This window comes from Rhinoraja longicauda, chromosome 40 (genome assembly GCF_053455715.1).
Source record: "Rhinoraja longicauda isolate Sanriku21f chromosome 40, sRhiLon1.1, whole genome shotgun sequence".
Lineage (NCBI taxonomy): Eukaryota > Metazoa > Chordata > Chondrichthyes > Rajiformes > Arhynchobatidae > Rhinoraja > Rhinoraja longicauda.
The window spans coordinates 16502596-16523207 of NC_135992.1; the positions used below are offsets into that span (position 1 = coordinate 16502596).

Consider the following 20612-nt stretch of genomic DNA (forward strand, 5'->3'; position numbering starts at 1 on the left):
GTGAAACGCCACATATTACCATGTGTCCCTGCACTCCGTGTCATGTGAAACGCCACATATTACCATGTGTCCCTGCACTCCGTGTCATGTGAAACTCCACATATTACCATGTGTCCCTGCACTCCGTGTCATGTGAAACTCCACATATTACCATGTGTCCCTGCACACCGTGAGTGTCATGTGAAACGCCACATATTACCATGTGTCCCTGCACTCCGTGAGTGTCGTGTGAACAAGGAATTTCATTGCAATCGTTTCTAAATGACAATAAACTAATGTAATCTAACGCAAAAATACTGTTCTAATTGGCATCCTCAATCGCAAACTGTCGTTTGGATCAAATCGTAGAACAAAGAGAATGTAAGAGGAAGATGCGCTGGCACTGATGGACAATAGGTGCAGGAGGAGGTCATTCGGCCCTTCGAGCCAGCACCACCATTCAATGCGATCATAGCTGATCATCCACAATCAGTACCCCATTCCTGTCTTCTCCCTATATCCCTTGAATTCGTTAGCCCTAAGAACTAACTCTAACTCTCTCTTGAAAACATCCAGTAAATTGGCCTCCACTGCCTTCTGTGGCAGAGAATTCCACAGATTCACAACTCTCCGGGTGAAAAGGTTTTTCCTCATCTTAGTCCTAAATGGTCTACCCCTTATTCTTAAATTGATGTTAAAGCCCATGCATGAGCACTCTTCCAAAGCAATGTTTCAACTTTCATAAAGTGCATAACCGTGTTTCTAACCCTTATCTTTATTCAGTTCAGTACAATTTATTGTCACGTGTACTGAGGTACAGTGAAAAGCTTGTTGCGTGCTAACCAGCCAGCGGAAAGACAATACATGATTACAATCACAGTGTGCAAGATAAAGCCAGTAAAGTCTGATCATAGATAGTCTGAGGGTCCCCGATGAGGTAGATTGTGGATAGAAAACAAAAACACAAGACATTTAAACTCCCCTATTTACCGGTTTCACATTCAGAGTCAGACTCAGAAGCATCTTCGGTCTCTGAACTCGAGCTGCTGGATTCTTCTTTCTTGCTTTCATCCAAAGACAACGTCTCCAGGGTTTTGCGTTCCTTTGACAGGTCCTGCACAGAAATCTTTTCCCTGCTACTCATCCGGCACACCGAACTCCTAATGAAACAAAGACCAAGGATCAAAACACAAATATAAAACCCTCGAAGGAACCTCTCAGTGAAAATGGATCACACGCGTACATGTGTGTAACTTGCCACCCACACTGTGTGGCTAACACTTGGGGGATGTAAATGGATTACACGCGTACATGTGTGTAACTTGCCATCCACACTGTGTGGCTAACACTTGGGGGATGTAAACAATCCAATAAGCTGGGCTGCTCAGTGTGTGTGCCTGGCTGTGGCTCTCTGACCTCAATCAGCAAGGCCTGGATTGGTGTCTGACTTATACACACAAGTCTCAACCACAAACTACCGCAGGACAGAGGGGCAGAGGCATTTTCAAAGCCACCTTCTTTTGGATGAGGAGCTAAACAGTTCCTCTTCTCACAATGAACCATTCTACATTTCCTTATCATCGTCTGCTCTGGTCATTTTCACACCTTTACCCGTCCATATCTCTAGACTCCCCCTCCCCTGACTCTCAGTCTGAGGAAGGGTCTCGACCCGATATGTCACCCATTCCTTCTCTCCAGAGATGCTGCCTGCCCCGCTGTGTATTTTGCTCCTATCTTCAGTGTAAACCAGCATCTGCAGTTCCTTCCTACACTCTCATCATTTTAATAACAGTGCAAATACCAATAAACACTTCAGCAATGTTCAGACTGCTTCACTGTAAGTTTACAATGACAAGACAAGCCTGCGTTTGGTTCAGAGATCACTTACTTCCTCGGCTTGGTCGACAGTTGCTGCGGCTGTGTGGATGTTTCAATGATGGCACGCTTCATCTTTTCTTCTTTCTCAGTCCTCAGCTGTGATAACACAAGAACACAGAAAGTGGGTAAACCCTGATGGTTCAGCACCCGGCTCACCCATCGGACTGGAGCACGGTCAGAGCACGGGAACAACATTATCGTTACTAGTGCGCCCCGCACAAGACCCGTGGCTCGACACTTCATCCTGCTTCAGGTTGTGACTTCAGCGGAGCAGAGTAACACGTACAGCCACCATCAATGCACTCATTAACGACTGGTGATGGAGGACATTACTGATGAGGACATTCAGTGGAGCAGAGTAACACGTACAGCCACCATCAAAGCACTCATTAACGACTGGTGATGGAGGACATTACTGATGAGGACATTCAGCGGAGCAGAGTAACACGTACAGCCACCATCAAACCACTCATTAACGACAGGTGATAGAGGACATTACTGATGAGGACATTCAGTGGAGCAGAGTAACACGTACAGCCACCATCAAAGCATTCATTAACGACGGATGATAGAGGACATTACTGATGAGGACATTCAGTGGAGCAGCACAACACGTACAGCCATCATCTGACCACTCATTAATGACTGGTGATGGAGGACATTACTGAGCAATCACCACCATGAAGAGGTTTTGACGGAGGCTGATATAAACACTTGATCTAACCTTGCGTTATGTTAACTTAAAGCACAATCTAGGCAGTACACTTATAATATGATTTAAAATCTAATTTTAAGAATATGTTATATGATTTAGAAGATATTATGGGCATTAAAAATATAAAACTATATACACTCCACAAAACGGGGAGATTTTTGAGAACCTATTTGTCAGGTTTTGGTGTCAGGTGATCTGACATAAGCTGATATATTACAAAAGGTCACTAATAATGGAGACAATATCCTGACATAATTGTCACACGGACACATGCACACAGATGACTAAATGCACAGATGAAATCACTTACATCATCCTGTTTCTTCTGTAGGTCCTCCAGTAAACCCAGAATATCTTCATCTGCCACATCAAACGGTGTCTGACCCTAAAACAAAAGCTCTGATGTTACTTGAACACACAATGGCCCCGAGTGGTCCCACCCTCTCCCTGGTCTCCCCGGCTTGGGATTCTCTCCACTTGAACACACAATGGCCCCGAGTGGTCCCACCCTCTCCCTGGTCTCCCCGGCTTGGGATTCTCTCCATCCAACGTGCCAGTCACATCCCATGTCACTGTTGGCCCTCCCAACTCCCTGCTTCACTCACTGTCGAAGCAGGAGACTTTATTGGCTGCACCCATCAACGTATTGAGATTTGAGAACACACAATCAAATATCTTCTTCACACTTTGCGGATAATTATAAGATACAAAGTTTAAAAGCTCCCTAAACTTAGATGCCCAATTAGTAAAATATTTTGTGGCCACATATCTTTTGTAGCTTAGAGACAATGTCTACAGACACTTCCAAGCACTAGGTACTAATGGTGAAAGGATGGTGTCTAGGTTGAAGGCCGTGGAGGCCAATTCACTGGATGTTTTCAAGAGAGAGTTAGATTTAGCTCTTAAGGTTAATGGAATCAAGGGATACGGGGAGAAAGCAGGAACGAGGTACTGATTCTGGATGATCAGCCATGATCATATTGAATGACGGTGCTGGCTCAAAGGGCCGAATGCCTACTCGTGCACCTGTTTTCAATGTTTCCATGAGATCAATCTCATTGCAAGAGTGAGAGGAGATGGTTCTGAAGAGGTGTGTAAGAAGGAACTACTGATGCTGGTTTAAACCGAAGATAGACACAAAAAGCTGGAGTTCTGAAGAGGAATTGTTTTAAAACCTTGTTTCTTTTGGCTAGATGCTCTGAAAGCTTAAATTAATAAGCTGCAGACGAAAGACACTCACGTACCGAGTTATTAACCGCTTCCATGTCACAGAAGTGCTCGACGAGGAGCTTGCAAGAATCCTCCATCCCCCAGTGTGCAGCAGCATGCAGTGGTGTCCAGCCATCCTTGTCCCGTGCACCCACACTGAAACCTGCCTGGAGTAGCAGCCTGCAAGTCAACGGCACTGGTTACCATGGAGCCAATGGCCAGTCTCTTCCACTGGTTAACACAGAGCCAATGGCCAGTCTCTTCCACTGGGTGACTAATAACACCAGTTATTACAGGCCACGGCAGCTCATCCCAACTCAACCCGGAGCAAGAAGGAAAGACAATCATGATCTTCAACAATGCCCACATGAGAGAAGGCTGCCCACTGGGCTGATGCTGAGCTGATTAAAGGTTTAACACTTAACTCCATTTCCCCAGCTCCCCACGTCCGCTATTAAAACACTTCACGATACAACATGTTAAAATCTCCATTATCACACTCAGCAGTCTTTCCCAGTTTGTGTTTTTCGGGTACTTTGGCAGCACAGGTGCAGCCAGGTGAGTGGATGCTCGACAACAATAATCCTCAGCCCTCAGATGCCCCCAAAGATTGCTCCTCGGGCAGCACGCTTCCTTTGTGCAGGGGGGGTGGTTTCAGTGCAGGAATCTGCTCCCTTTCAATCCCACCATCTCTGAGCTAAAGGAAAGGATCTATACAAGATGCAGAATGGCTCACTGGATCTGATCTTGCAGTATCTATTCTCAATGTTACTTTCAGCTAAAATAAGCAAGGAGTAATTCCATAAGGACCACCACCCTCCCTCCCATGCCCCTCAACAAGGGGTCGAGGCCAAAGCTTCTACCGCTGCTACTGAGCTTATACCCCTGCTATAGAGCTGCCTGAATGAGCCAGGTACACATGGTGTAATGAGCCAGGTACACATGGTGTAATGAGCAGGGTACACAAAGGTGACACATGGTGTAATGAGCCGGGTACACATGGTGTAATGAGCAGGGTACACACGGTTACACATGGTTACACATGGTGTAATGAGCCGGGTACACATGGTGTAATGAGCCGGGTACACATGGTGTAATGAGCAGGGTACACAAAAGTTACACATGGTGTAATGAGCCGGGTACACACGGTTACACATGTAATGAGCCGGGTACACATGGTTACACATGGTGTAATGAGCAGGGTACACATGGTTACACATGGTGTAATGAGCCGGGTACACATGGTTACACATGGTGCAATGAGCAGGGTACACATGGTTACACATGGTGTAATGAGCCGGGTACACATGGTTACACATGGTGTAATGAGCAGGGTACACATGGGTACACATGGTGTAATGAGCAGGGTACACATGGTGCAATGAGCAGGGTATACATGGTTACACATAGTGTAAGGAGCAGGGTACACATGGTTACACATGGTGCAATGAGCAGGGTACACATGGTGCAATGAGTAGGGTATACATGGTTACACATGGTGTAATGAGCCGGGTACACATGGTGCAATGAACCGGGTACACATGGTTACACATGGTGTAATGAGCAGGGTACACATGGGTACACATGGTGTAATGAGCAGGGTACACATGGTGTAATGAGCAGGGTACACATGGTTACACATGGTGCAATGAGCAGTGTACACATGGTGCAATGAACCGGGTACACATGGTGTAATGAGCTGGGTACACATGGTGTAATGAGCCGGGTACACATGGGTACACATGGTGCAATGAGCCGGGTACACATGGGTACACATGGTGCAATGAGCCGGGTACACATGGGTACACATGGTGTAATGAGCCGGGTACACATGGTACCAGAGACACTGTATAGGCAGGGTTGATACTTACCTCATCGCTTCTATGTAGCCTTTGGCCGCAGCAACATGGAGAGCATTGGCACCAGTTTTGGGGTGAGATACGTCCTCAACCTTGCCGCTATTCAGCCACTGCCGGGCATGTTGCAGCAACAAGTCCTCCTCTTCACGCCTTGCGGATCCCACGTCGATCCCTGCCGAGACAGCACCCAGCACTTTCTGTACAAGCAGCTTTACCACACAATATTACAATGTCCCCAAACTTCCAGAACAATAGAAGCGCGTTCCCTGCCCACTCAACATAATCAGGGGGTGGAGGGAATCTCCAACACATGACAGCAGTTGGAGAGGAGAGCTCGCCATCACCTTCATCAACAGATGCTGCCTCCCCCACAGATCAGTCACACAACCCAATCAACAGTGTTGGTTGTTGGCCAGCCCAGTCCGCAGGAAGTGTGTAGGAAGGAACTGCAGATGCTGGTTTGATCCGAAGATAGACACAAAATGCTGGAGTAACTCAGCGGGACAGGCAGCATCTCTGGAGAGAAGGAACGGGAGACCTTCTTCAGTCTGAAGAAACGTCACCCATTCCTTCTCTCCAGAGATGCTGCCTGTCCCACGGAGTTGCTCCAGCTTTTTTGTCTGTCTTCAGTCTGCAGGAAGAGCTTCCCATCTCCCCTAAATAGTCCCAAGTGATCTGTAGATGCTCCCTGAACGACCAGACAGGGACTTCATTCACCGTCTCACACCCTGTATGGTATCTCCAGAGTGCAGTGCTTCTGGGAGTATCTGCCACTTAACCCAAAGTCAACCAACACAAGAGATACGATAGAACTTTATTTATCCCAGGAGATTGATTTGCCAACAGTTATAAAAACACAAAATACACAAAATTAAAGTGACGAGTGGAAAAGCTTGGGGATTGTGTAAAGATTGGGGAGGTGAGGGCAGTCTCAGTCTACCCCATGACACAAGGGGAGGAGTTGTACAGTTTGATAGCCACAGGGAAGAAGGATCTCCTGTGGCGTTCTGTGCTGCACATCTTGGTGGGACCAGTCTGTTGCTGAAGGTGCTCCTCAGGTTGACCAGTGTGTCACGGAGGGGGTGAGCTGTATTGTCTAGGATGCTCCGCAGTTTGAGGAGCATCCTCCTCTCCAAGACCACCTCCCGTGTAACAGACGAGCGGTGACTGGCACAAAATACACCAGCAATGTACACACTGCCACCTTCGCCATGGCAGCCAGGCTCTAGTACGTACCCTGCTTAGTAATCTCAGCCTGCAGTAGGTTCTCCATGTAGTTCTCCTCTGCAAGGTCAATTGGCAACTGGCCATCGCTGTTCACAGCAGCAATGTTGGCAGCATGGTTGATTAAACATCTGCAAAGCATTACAAAATTAGATCAGAAACAGCATTGAGAGAAATCGTTATTGAGAAACAGAGATAATGGAGATGCTGGATAATCAGGCTTGCAACAGGTCAGAGGTTAAAGGAGGAAATGATTCAGCGAGACAAAGACCACAATGTAAAACATGTGGAGACTGCATGTGGAAATTAGTTATGCAGCACCACTGCAGGCAGGCCCTTCAGCCCAACTTGTCCATGCTGATCATGCTGTCTATCAGAGCTATTCACAATTGCCTGCACTGTCCTTAATGAAGAAGGGTCTCGACTCAAAACGTCACCCATTCCTTCTCTCCAGATATGCTGCCTGTCCCGCTGAATAGGAAGCGCTTTGTCCAGACCAGGTATATCATAGAGAGAGGAGGCAGCAGTGATCCCTGCAGAGCCCCGCAGGGCACAGACCTTGCATGTGTTACAGCCTCTCGTGGAACACACATCCCTCTCCACCTCCAAAGCCCACAGCCTCTCGCCATTTACATAATATGGACCATTTTCCTGGCCACGATGGACAATTTCACTTTCCCACATTATACTCCATCTTTAACACACATCGACATCCGATACCCCAACACCAATCAGTGCAGCTCACCCACTTTACTATTTTGTCAACCGCAGAAAGATTCATTTATGCCTGCTCTGTCCTTCTGCCCTTGCCAATGCGTTCACTCCTGCACCAAACCTTCAAGCAGATTTCATTATATCCGCGAGGAGATTTCGCAGTAGAGCGGACAAAATGTGTAGGAAAGATCTACAGATGATGGGTTACATCGAAGGTAGACACAACATGCTGGAGTAACTCAGTGGGTCAGGCAGCATCTCTGGAGAGAAGGAATGGGTGACGTTTCAGGTCAAGACCCTTCTTCAGACTGATCAGATTGATTCTTCAGTTTGAAGAAGGGTCTCGACCCGAAACATCACCCATTCCTTCTCTCCAGAGATGCTGCCTGTCCCGCTGAGTTACTCCAGCATTTTGTGTCTCCCTTCATTGTATCCTTACTGTTTAATCTGTAATATTGTAATACCTTTCGTCTATCCTCAATTAGGCCTTCACGTTTTGTTCCTTAGTTTGAAAAACAAGTCAGTCAATCATGGTCATGTCTCAACCTGTAATGGCCACTTGTGGAGTCACAATTCAATTTGTGTAGGAAGAAACTGCAGATGCTGGTTTAAACCGAAGATACACAAAAAGCTGGAGCAACTCTACTGAAGAGGGGTCTCAACCCAAAATGTCACCTTTTCCTTTTCTCCAGAGATGCTGCCTGACCCGCTGAGTTACTCCAGCTTTTCAACTTGTCGGTTGTGACGTCAGTGACGGCATATCCCAGGCAGTGAGCAACCAGTGAACCTGGAGGCACAGCTGAGTCCAAAACTTTAAACTAAGCCTAGCTGGCTGTACCTCCAGAGGCCCAGGCCAGAAACATCATCTTGTCATGCTCTCAAGAGATGCTGTCTGACCTATCATATCGTATATATACAGCCGGAAACAGGCCTTTTCGGCCCACCAAGTCCGTGCCGCCCAGTGATCCCCGCACATTAACACTATCCTCCACCCACTAGGGACAATTTTTACATTTACCCAGCCAATTAACCTACATACCTGTACGTCTTTGGAGTGTGGGAGGAAACCGAAGATCTCGGAGAAAACCCACGCAGGTCACGGGGAGAACGTACAAACTCCTTACAGTGCAGCACCCGTAGTCAGGATCGAACCTGAGTCTCCGGCGCTGCATTCGCTGTAAAGCAGCAACTCTACCGCTGCGCTACCGTGCCGACCTGTTGAGTTACTCCAGCATTTTGTGCCACCTTTTGTATCTGTACTGAAGAGTGTGCATTTCTTATTGGACAAATGCAAAACTCCTTGTAGATTTTGCACTGTTTTGACTAGGATACCCAAAGATGACCAGTTTCTCCATATTGGTTATCCAAGGGAAGATGGAGTGGAGGGGAAGCGAGAGAGACCAAACCATATATATCTGAATACGTGTGGGAAGGAACTGCAGATGCTAGTTTAAACAGAAGAGAGACACAAAAAACTGGACTAACTCAGCAGGACAGGCAGCATCTCTAGAGAGAAGGAATGGATGTCGGGTCTGAAGAAGGGTATCGACCTGAAACGTCACCCATTCCTTCTTTCCAGGGATACTGCCTGTCCCGCTGAGTCAATGGGATATGGGAGGAAACTGGAGCACCCGGAGGAAACCCACGTGGTCACAGGGAGAATGTGCAAACTCCACACAGACAGCAGCCGAGGTCAGGATCGAACAGGGGTCTCTGGCGCCATGAGGTAGCAGTTCTACCCGCTGTGCGATTATCACAGTCACCCATCCATCCATACGAACAAGTGAGGAGGAGGAGAGGAATATGGAGAGCGAGCACAGCGAGTCCAGGAGAGGATGAGTTCCAATGGCACTTTACACACGAGAGCCTCGTACTGACGGCTGTGACACAGGTTTATTTACACGGCCACAATCACCCCATGCAAGACACGGAACGATTAGCTGATCAGCAGCATTCACCAGCCAGTCTCCCTCAGCACCGTTTATAGTTTGAAGAATATAACATGTTATTTAAAACTCGAGATCAGATCACAGAATAGCTCGTGATATTCTCCCTCTGTCCCTTTAAAGGCCAAAGACATTATTGCTGTCTCTCCTCAAATTATAGGTTTTCTAATGTGTACAGATCTACAGGTCGAATAAAGGTCAGGCTGATGTACAATTTTTTTTAAGCAAAAGGTCCTGGTTAATTAGAAGCCACTCGTTGGTGAACTGGTCTCCTTGATCATTGGATAAGGCCACACATTTCCAGTATTAGCCTTCCCTTTCCCCGTGGCTTGGTATCCAAACGCCTTGCATCCAGGATATCAGATGAACAGGGTCATCAAGATCAATACTCCCCCCACACTCTGGCCACAGTCCCACATACCTGAATATAGAGAGGAGCTACAGATGAGCAACTGTGTTTCACCTAATCAGCAATTGCTCCCAGTCTCGCCCAGTTTCAAAAAACACTCATACATAAAAGCAAACAAGACTTTTACAAGAATGATCCCAGGAATGAGTTGGTTAACCTCTGATGAGCGTTTGTCGCCACTAGGTCTGTACTAGCTGGAGTTTAAAAGAGTGAGGGGAGACCTCATGGAAATATACAGAATAGTGAAAGGCCTGGATAGAGTAGATGTGGAGAGTTTAGGACTAGAGGTTATAGCCTCAGGATTAAAGGACGTTCTTTTAGGAAAGAGATGAGGAGAAATGTTTTTAGTCAGAGGGTCAGTGGAATTTAGTCAGTGGAATTATTTTCTACAGAAGGCTGTGGAGGCCAAGTCAGTGGATATTTTTAAGGCAGAGATAGATAGGTTCTTGATAAGGTGCAAGAGGTTATGGGGTGATGGTAGGAAAATGGGGTTGCGAAGGAGAGATAAATCAGCCATGATTGAATGGGCCGAATGGCCTAATTCTACTCCCATCACTTATGACATGACCAGAAAACACCATAAAACTGCAAGGAACCCACAATGCATTCAATGTCTTCCCATCAGCCATATCCTCTATTTGGTTCTCTTGATGACCACTAGTGAAGAAGGGTGTCCATCTGAGTTACTCCAGCATTTTGTGTCTATCTTTGGTTTAAACCAGCATCAGCAGTTCCTTCCTACACAGTGAACTGACTCTTTCCCATTTAGTCCCAGGAGCTTCAGCAGCAATAACAACACTCTGCAAATCACCGCAAAGCAACTCCAGTTCACAATTAATACAAATGATTGATCGTAGTATAGACTGCAAAAATACAAAACGTCTATGATTCACTCCTTTTCTGTTTCATTAGTGGCATGTTTTACAACATTACAATGAATTAATATTATAATTGTTTTGTGTTTTAAGCCTTAGGTTGCTGAGCAGTGTAAAATATAATAATGCACCATGTGTCGGGTCGTTGAGCCATATGGAGATCAGCATATGAAGATGAGATGGAATCACATAAATAACTGTTTCCGAAGCTGAACTTTAAGAAATGGGAAAACACTGAAGAGAAACTGCATTTACAATCCTTCACTCAGAGCACTTCCTATCCACAACAGCTTGCATTTACTGCCGTTCACATTCCTTTCAGCAAATCCCATTCGTTTTATAGCTCTTGAAGACTTCAGACCATAAGACATGGATCTTTATAAGACCATGACTTGATTCCTTGAAACACTGCATTGGATGCAACCAGCAGAATGAGCACCAGCTGCACTGGCTCTGCAAGTCACAGGCATGGAGATGAATCTTGGCTAACAAAATTGCAAAATTACTCTTCCTAATATGTATTAATCATGCAGTGTCTTTCTGCTCGACTGGTTAGCACGCAACAAAAGCTTTTCACTGTACCTCGATACACGTGACAAAACAAAACTGATAAAGCTGTAGTTTAGTTTAGAGACACATTGTGGAAACAGGCCCTTCGGCCCACTGAGTCCATGCCGACCAGCAATCCCTGTACTTGAGCACTATTCTACACACCAGGGTCACTTTACAATTTGTACAGAAGCCAATTAACCTACATCCCTGTATGCCTTTCAAGTGTGGGAGGAAACCGGAGCACCGGAGAAAACCCACGTGGTCACGGGGAAAACGTACAAATTCTGCACAGACAGCACCTGTAGTCAGGAACAAACCTGGGTCTCTGGCGCTGTGAGGCAGCAACTCTACCGCTACGCCACCGTGCCACCCTTGATATTTTTAACTGAAGCCTGACCCTCAGCACCACTATGGTGCTGCACAGAATTGTGCACCTTTGAATTGCCATTGAATCAACTGCCTTTCACGTTACCACCAGTCATAGCCAACATCTGTAGTCAGCATGCCAGGGAGTGTTAGAATCCCAACATCTGTAGTCAGTATGCCAGGGAGTGTTAGAATCCCAACATCTGTAGTCAGCATGCCCAGGAAGTGTTATAATCCCAACATCTGTAGTCAGCATGCCAGGGAGTGTTAGAATCCCAACATCTGTAGTCAGTATGCCAGGGAGTGTTAGAATCCCAACATCTGTAGTCAGCATGCCCAGGAAGTGTTATAATCCCAACATCTGTAGTCAGCATGCCAGGGAGTGTTAGAATCCCAACATCTGTAGTCAGCATGCCAGGGAGTGTTAGAATCCCAACATCTGTAGTCAGCATGCCAGGGAGTGTTAGAATCCCAAGAAATGTTCCGGAGAAAATGGCCACTAAGTGAGACCAGAACAGAGGGATGAAGGTGAATGGAGGTGGGTTTAATTTGCTCAATGCTTGTCACAATATTATGGTCAACAACAATGTTGTCACAGTTTATGTTGCGTGTAAATTACACTGATCTCCTCGACAAAAGATGAAGTTGAGCAGAATACTTTCTGCAATGGTGTTTATCAGTCAGTGAGAGATGTGCCTGGCCATCACTGGAGTAGCTTCAGGCATCAGCTGGAGAGTGTAGAGCGCATTCACTAACCGCATCACAATGTGTTCTGTCAATGCACACACAAATGCTCTTCACACCCAGCATGAAAACAAAACAGGACTGCATCATGAAACTTCACACCCACCAACACATCGCCACATGGAATCAGACAGCATGAGACAGGCCCTTCGGCCCAACTCCGCCATGCCAACAAAGATGCCCCATCTAAGCTAGTCCCATATCCCTCTAAACCTCCTCTATCCATGCACCAGTCCAAATATCTTTAATGTTATTGTACCTGCCACTACTACCTCATCTGCCAGCTCGTTCCATATGCCCACCACTCTGTGGGAAAACATTGCCTGTCAGATTCTCTATTAAATCCCGGAATGGCGGGACTGTCGTATGTTGAAAGGCTGGAGCAATTAGGCTTGTATACACTGGAATTTAGAAGGATGAGGGGGGATCTTATTGAAACATATAAGATAATTAGGGGATTGGACACATTAGAGGCAGGAAACATGTTCCCAATGTTGGGGGAGTCCAGAACAAGGGGCCACAGTTTAAGAATAAGGGGTAGGCCATTTAGAACGGAGATGAGGAAGAACTTTTTCAGTCAGAGAGTGGTGAAGGTGTGGAATTCTCTGCCTCAGAAGGCAGTGGAGGCCAGTTCGTTGGATGCTTTCAAGAGAGAGCTGGATAGAGCTCTTAAGGATAGCGGAGTGAGGGGGTATGGGGAGAAGGCAGGAACGGGGTACTGATTGAGAGTGATCAGCCATGATCGCATTGAATGGCGGTGCTGGCTCGAAGGGCTGAATGGCCTACTCCTGCACCTATTACCTATTACCTATTGTCTATTGTCTATTTCCCCTCTCATCTTAAACCTATGCCTTCCACTTCTTGATTCCCCTACATTTACCCTATCTATTCCCCTCGTGATTTTACACACCTCTCTGCAAGGTCACTCCTCATCCCCCTGCGCTCCAAGGAGGAGAGTCCATGCTTGGCCAACCTCTCCCTGGAGCGTACTCAGGCCCTGGAGTGCTGGCAACAGGAGGCAGGTAGCAAGATCTTACACAGGTCTCAGATGGTAATGGCCAGCCACTCAGCAGCCCTGCTGAATCACACATGTACACTCCCTCACGAGAAGCATAACACTTTGCATGTAACAGCTGGCAAGTTCTCTCCAAAGCCCAGACCCCGAGAAAAATAGGCGGCACGACTTACTCAACGATTTCGGAGTAGCCGCAGGATACGGCCACGTGGAGCGGTGTCCAGCCCTCGTTATCCGACTGGTCAATGTTGGCATTCTGTGTCAGCAGGAACTCCACCATCTCCAGGTTCTCATCAATGCAAGCCTGCAAAAGAAAGCGCTCTGGGTCAGATACCACGCTGAATGTCCCTGCACACCACCCACCCCAACGCTCCCCAGTGGGCAGATCCACACGAGGGCACTGTTAGAGGCACCTGGAGCTTTCTCGTAGATGACTCCCTTCAGAAGATCACACTGCCATAAAGTCCAGTGTCTGTGCTATTTCCTTGAATACTTTTAAATAGTCCCATACTCTTGCTCTTTCCCTATGCTCATACATCTTTTTTTCCTTTTACAAACAATCTCCTTTTCCTCTTTTATCTAGTGTATCCCCATAATAATTGACTCCACATCCCAACGTACCAATTGCCACAGCCATTGCTCTGGCTTCACTGAGTTAACTGGGCTGACAACAAAAGTTCCTTTTGTGGTCTTTAAATGTTCCCCACATCGACACAACCCTCACCGTTCCAGAATCGTCAAACACCCGATTGTTGTTGTGCCACTGTCCCTTCCACACGCGAGTGATGCATCATCAGTAATGGGTGGATCCATGGGCAATGGATCAATGGGCACTTCCTGCTATCACGGCCTGAGTTGTGGACACGCTCCACTGATTCCCTCTGTATTTGCCGTTCCATAAACATACTTCCTGTCCTCAAAATTCCTTCTGCAGCTCAATTAAATTTGATATGAAGACTTTTGCAAAGGGCTTCAAGTTGTTTCATTGTTTAATAAATTAGGCGGGGGGGGGGGGGGGGGGGTGTTCAGTAGCACTGGAGAAAGAGAGAGGGAGAGGGGCTGATCTCATCAGCTGATAGTTCACAGAACTGGGCTGTCATTTTGAAGATAGACACAAAATGCTGCAGTAACTCAGCGGGTCAGGCAGCATCTCTGGATAGAAGGAATGGGTGATGTTTCGGCTCAAGACCCTTCTTCAGATCTATCCAGAGTTGCCGAGTTACTCCAGCATTTTGTGTCTATGTTTGGTGCAAGCCCTCCTACACACATGGGCAGAGGTTTAAACTGATTTAACGCTCTGCCAGAGGTGGTGGGGGGAGCAGGGGTACTCTTTCAGAAACACTGAGACAAGCACTAGAATCAGCAATGCGAAGGCCGTTGATATCTACAATGGTTTGCCCATGGGCCCATTTCATACGCCCTGGGATGGGTTGAAGAAAGGACGGAGAAGGTGAGGAAAGGGCATATTGCCATGGAAATGGTGACTACCTATGTGGGCTATGGAAAGTTAGTGATTTCAAAACGGATAGGAACCAGAGTGAACATAATCTGCAGGATGATGGGGAAAGAAGAGAGGAAATAGAACTCAATGATTGCTCAGTAGAGAGCAAGCACTGACCTGTGTGTACATGAAAGTTATTGTTACGTGACCCACTGGTCCTTTGAGGACACAGTTCCCAGAAAGTGTGCTGTTGTAGTCGATTCTACACATTCTCCTACAAAACACATTCCAACCCAGCCCTGCTCTCACCTCACACACAGAACCCAGCAACAGGTCACAGACACACACACACGCACGCACACGTTCTAGCAACAAGTGGCTGGACAGAGGTTATAAACAAATTCCTGGCTGAATTCCTTGACCCCAATACAACACCCCTACAGCAGCCCAGACCACCATCCAAGCATGCAACCAACTATGTGTAAGATTGGAAACTGAAGTTGAGATGCTTCAACTCAGAAAAATAGCCCAAGCCAAACTTTCCTGTCAGGGCAAACATCAGTGTTTCAGTTTCATGAAAATCTTTAAGTGCTGTTGCTATTTTTGTTTTTGCAGAAAGTTGTCGCCAGATCTTTGCACTAAGTGCAGTCACACCGATGCTCTGAGCAAAGTGGAAGTTCCATCTGCAGTAATTAGGTGACAGTGCAGGGGCCATGAATTACACCTGGAACTAAATGGTTTGCAAGGTTTGTATGATAGTGCGTTGCTTGCCACCCACTAAGCCACAGCAAAAGCTAGAAGGCACTACGTTCAAATCACGGAAACATAGGGAGATCAAGCAGAGAAAGTTTTTCAAAAAATTCAATTCCCCCTCCCCCCCTCTTTTCCAGCTTTCTGTTCCACCCCCACCCTGCAATCAGTTTGAAGAAGAGTCCCAACCAAAAACATGTTCTCCAGATATAAGCTCATAAGTGATAGGAGCAGAATTAGGTCATTCGGCCCATCATGTCTACACCGCATTCAATCATGGCTGGTCTATATCTCCCCCCTAACCCCATTCTCCTGCCTTCTCCCCATAACCCCAGACACCTGTACTAATGCTGCGCGTCCCACTGAGTTACTCCAGCATTGTCTTTCTGAAATACCTGAAGCTCCGTAAAGACAGCACTAGGCTACTAGACTAACGCCCTAACTAGACTAGCGTAGACTCCCAGACCAACAGAAGGGTGCCTCACTTTACTGCACCAAGACTCAGTGGGCAGGTTGTCTTGTGACGGACGAGACATGTACAAGAGCTAAAGAGCTCTTGTTCACCCACAAGACAAGTGCTGCAGGGAGGATACCTCCTCATGATGATCAAGGGGGTGGGAGGTTACTGTGCAAAGCTTACAATCAGAACAAACTCAAGGGATTAGGTGGCATGCTCCTGCTCTTATCTTCTCCCTAATGTACAAATTAAATCATGTGATGAATAATAGATCCAATAAATACATTCACTTCATACATGGATGGATGGATGGATACCAGTGTTCATTCAATGGTTGGCGTGCAGAGATTGTCCCCACCATGAACCTACACACACTGCAACACTTTGCTCAGAGTGGGGATGCAATGTTTCCGCCAAGGGCTCCTGCTCTTTTATAGATCTTTGGCATCGAAGCAGCAGAGTACCAAACAACAAAACCACCTGCATGCAACAACTTGCACTCGATAAAGTGTCCAAGACAGAGTCAAATTAACGGAATTTGACAGGTACTATGGGGGGTATAATCTGAACATACACTTCAGGTCCTCAGTCGGCTCACAGTCACACAAACCTGCTCCACTGTATAACAAGGCTATGGCTGATCACACTGCAATCTCATTCTGATTCCCATCTACTCGTGAAGGAAAATAATTGCAGATGCTGGTACAAATCGAAGGTATCACAAAATGCTGGAGTAACTCAGCAGGTCAGGCAGCATCTCAGGAGAGAAGGAATGGGTGATGTTTCGGGTCGAGACTGAAGAAGGGTCTCCACCCGAAACATCACCCATTCCTTCTCTCCTGAGTTGCTGCCTGACCTGCTGAGTTACTCCAACATTTTGTGATACCTCCCATCTACTCGTGATAACCTTTGCCCCTTTGCTCATCATGAATCCACCTAATTCTGCTGTAAAAGTTATTCAAAGACTCCACCAGCCTTTGAGAAAGCTCGCCAAACACGTAAAATGCTCCAGAGGAAACAATTTCTTGTATCTACCTTAAATGGATGATGCCTTATTTTTAAATAGTGACCGTGAGTTCTAGATACTCCACCACGAGGAAACAACCTCTCCACGCCGGGAGACGTCGGGAATTTTATTTGCTTTTAGAAGTCCCCCCTCATTCACTTCTCTAAACTCTAACAGATTCAAGACAATTCTGGGGATGGGTCTAGTAAACTTCTGAACTACTTCCAAAGCATCCATATTCGTCTTCAGCCGATGAGACCAATCCTGTGCCAAGTAATCCAGCTGTGCCCTCATCAATGGCGTACGTAACTGAAACACTACGACAACTTTACAACTGAGAAGCTGCTGAAACAGGAGCCCTCAGAGGTCAATAAGCACAGATGGCCCTCAGTGAACAGAGGATGGGCAAGCTTGAACTGACAGTAAAACCAAACTGTTGCGGTAACTGGAGCAGATTGGGAGCTGAAAGCTGTTAATGATCATGGCCAAATGTGAAACATGGGAGGTTATGGATTGTCAGCACATCAGGGTTAAAGCAAAGGTTTTATCACAATTCCATCTCATTCAGGTAGTGACTGAGATGAGTCAGAAAAGAACTGGACATCAGGCAGAGTGCACACAGAGGATGGGGAGTGTCTGCGACAGGCTGCCAGGTAGAAGATGAGGCAGGTGCAATGTGCTAGAGATAGAATTATAAGCAGGGCGGAAAGTTTTAGTGGACTGGGAATCAGTATACGTGTAGGAGCACATGGCAGATGGGGCAGTAAGATGATGCCAGCCAGGGCCAGGGTCGGGGATGCTGAATGTCCCGTCAGGTTTCAGCTGCAGGCATGCCAAGGCAGGGTCACAAATGAGCCCGACCAGAGAGGGACAAGTATGAGATCTCAGATACAGGGTCAGCAGCACAATTCAGTGCTGTTCTGTATGCAAAAGCAGCTATGCGCTAGGATTCCAGAGATATTAAATTAGATTAACAAGTGCGTTTATGACAGCGATATATCAGAGTGCCAGTAGACAAGAACATTTCAGTAAAATGTTCTTGATTAGTACGGGTGTCAGAGGTTATGGGGGGAAGGCAGGAGAATGGGGTTAGGAGGGAGAGATAGATCAGCCATGATTGAATGGTAGAGTTGACTTGATGGGCCAAACGGCCTAATTCTAGTCCTATTCCTTATGACCTTAAAATGGGGCACCCAGCACCTTCTAAAATTGCACATTTTACTTCTGATTCTCAAGTACTTGAGATATTGAATTCATATATTCTCCCCAGAGCCAAGCAGACCGCCACTGAAGAATTACAACTGAAATGTTAAAATTGTTCCGATCTCCGAGGCTGCCGACAGATATATAGTTTTAAATACCATTGGTTTTTTTTGTTTACAAACCGACCAACAACAAAAATAGATGTGGCACCCGTCACCCATTAAATCAGACAACTGAAACTGCCTGTGTCTTTGTACAGTGAACCCCGACTCTTAAAAATAATCAAAAGTGAGAAGGTCACACAGCCCATAAAAACTTCAAATCATTAGTTACCCATGGACTGCAATTGTGCTAGAAATAAACTGAGACCAGGTAGTATTTGTAGAAAGACTAGGAGATGATATTTCAGGTCAAAGTATTTCTCATTCCACAGATGTTGCTTGACCAGTGGAATGTCTCAATCGCTGTACGTCTTTGTAAAATTTCCAGCATCTCCACATTTTATTTGATTTTCAAAGCAATCTCAATGGTACTTTGTCACGTGTACCTAGGTACAGTGAAATTCTCTTTTTTAACATGCACTTCAGTAAAAATCTTACTAAACATAGAAAATTATACTCGAACACAAGAGTGTAGGATTACTAGATTACAGAGACACGCCACGTTTCCGGTTATTTGTTTAATCACCATAGGGAGACTCAGACATATTGTAACAGCAATTACCTGATAATTTATGACGCAGATTTACAGAGGATTCACGTTGACATTTTAGGTTCACCCCTGAAACTACTTCCAGAAATGTGATTTATGCCAAATTCAAATTGCCATCACACAATGATTTTGCAATCACGAGTGTAATTAAACCTTGAGGCTGGACAGGGGACAAAGGAGAGCGTGTAAGCATTGCACAGATGAGAGTGTAAGCTTCTCGCAGGGGACTGTGTAAGTGTTGCACAGGGGTGTGTAAGCATTGGTCAGGGGTGCGTACGTGTTGCACAGGGAAGAGTGTGTAAGCGTTGGTCAGGGTGTGTAAGCATTAGTCAGGGATGTGTACGCGTTGCACATGGAAGAGTGTGTAAGCATTGCACAGGGTGGACAAGCGTTGGTCAGGGGTGTGTAAGCACTGGCCAGGGGTGTGTAAACGTTGGTCTGGGGTGTGTAAGCTTTGGCCAGGGGTAAGCATTGGCTGGGGAGAGAGTGTAAGCGTTGGCCAGCGGTGTGTAAACATTGTGTAAGCACAGGGGAGAGTGTGTAAGCATTGGCCAGGGGTGTGTAAGCTTTGGTCAGGTGTAAGCATTGCACAGGGGAGTGTGTGTAAGCATTGGTCAGGTGTGTGTGTGTGTGTGTAAAGCGTTGGTCAGGCGTGTGTAAGCGTTGGTCAGGAGTGTGTAAGCGTTGGTCAGGAGTGTGTAAGTGTTGCACAGGGCACTCCCCTATGCAACGCTTACACACTCCTGACCAACGCTTACACACTCCTGTGAGCGCCTCCCTCACTCTCTGGGCACGGTGCACCAACACAGCTGCAGTCAGCCCAGGGCGGGGCGTTGCCCGCTGGGAGATGTAGTCCACACGCCGCGGACAGCAGTAAATGAAAGGCTGAACTACATTACCCAGACACCCCGCGACAAGGAGTCACGAGCGCGCACGCGCAGCTTGGAGCGCCGGCACCCCTGGGCATGCGCAGCTTGGGTCGCCAACACCCCGCGCAGGCGCAGCTGACCATGCCGTCGTTGCGCATGCGCACCTGGTGCAGGGCGCTGATGCCGTCCGTGTTGGCGCAGTCGACGTCGGCGCCGCCGCGCAGCATCTCCTCAGCGTCCCGCGCGTCCCCACTCGCACAGGCCGCCAGGAACTCCGCCGCCGCCTCGAACCGCACCCGCCGCGGCGCGCCCGCCCCGGGCTGCGCCCGCCACCGCGGCTCGCCCGCCTCCAGATCGGTACACGAGCCCTTCCAGCGCTGCAGCTGCTGCCGCCGCTTATCACTGGCAGCGACGGCAGACGCGGCCGCCACCCCGCTTCCCGCCCGCTCCGACATCTTCCCCACAGCCGCCCTCTTGCTGCTGGCGTGCCCAGCGCGCTGACGCACTTCCGGAGCCTGACGTGCCGCGGCCTCCTGGGAAATGTAGTTCAAGCTGACCAGGCGTCATGACGCACTTCCGTAGCCTGACGTCCCACGGCCTTCTGGGAAATGTAGTTCGGAAACGCTTGGAATGATGGGACCTGTAGTCCACTGAGGCTTTGATGCCTGATATCACCATTGGTACAACACT

General features: G+C 47.3%; 1 protein-coding gene across 3 annotated transcripts in view; it reads right to left on the reverse strand.

Annotated features, from left to right (window-relative positions):
- LOC144611614 (protein phosphatase 1 regulatory subunit 12C-like) overlaps window positions 1-20394 on the reverse strand; it is a 62084-nt gene extending 41690 nt beyond the window's left edge. For all 3 annotated transcript variants that reach the window (XR_013549546.1, XM_078430826.1, XM_078430825.1), the window contains exons 1-8: window positions 20087-20394; window positions 13659-13789; window positions 6877-6995; window positions 5653-5812; window positions 3817-3961; window positions 2883-2957; window positions 1868-1953; window positions 970-1139 (exon numbers count right to left, since the gene is read on the reverse strand). Coding sequence is in view for 2 of the 3 variants with exons in the window: in XM_078430826.1 (XP_078286952.1) it covers window positions 970-1139; window positions 1868-1953; window positions 2883-2957; window positions 3817-3961; window positions 5653-5812; window positions 6877-6995; window positions 13659-13789; window positions 20087-20377 (1177 nt within the window). In the remaining variant the exon portion in view is untranslated. The remainder of the gene's footprint in view (window positions 1-969; window positions 1140-1867; window positions 1954-2882; window positions 2958-3816; window positions 3962-5652; window positions 5813-6876; window positions 6996-13658; window positions 13790-20086) is intronic.
- Between the last annotated feature and the right edge of the window lie 218 nt (window positions 20395-20612).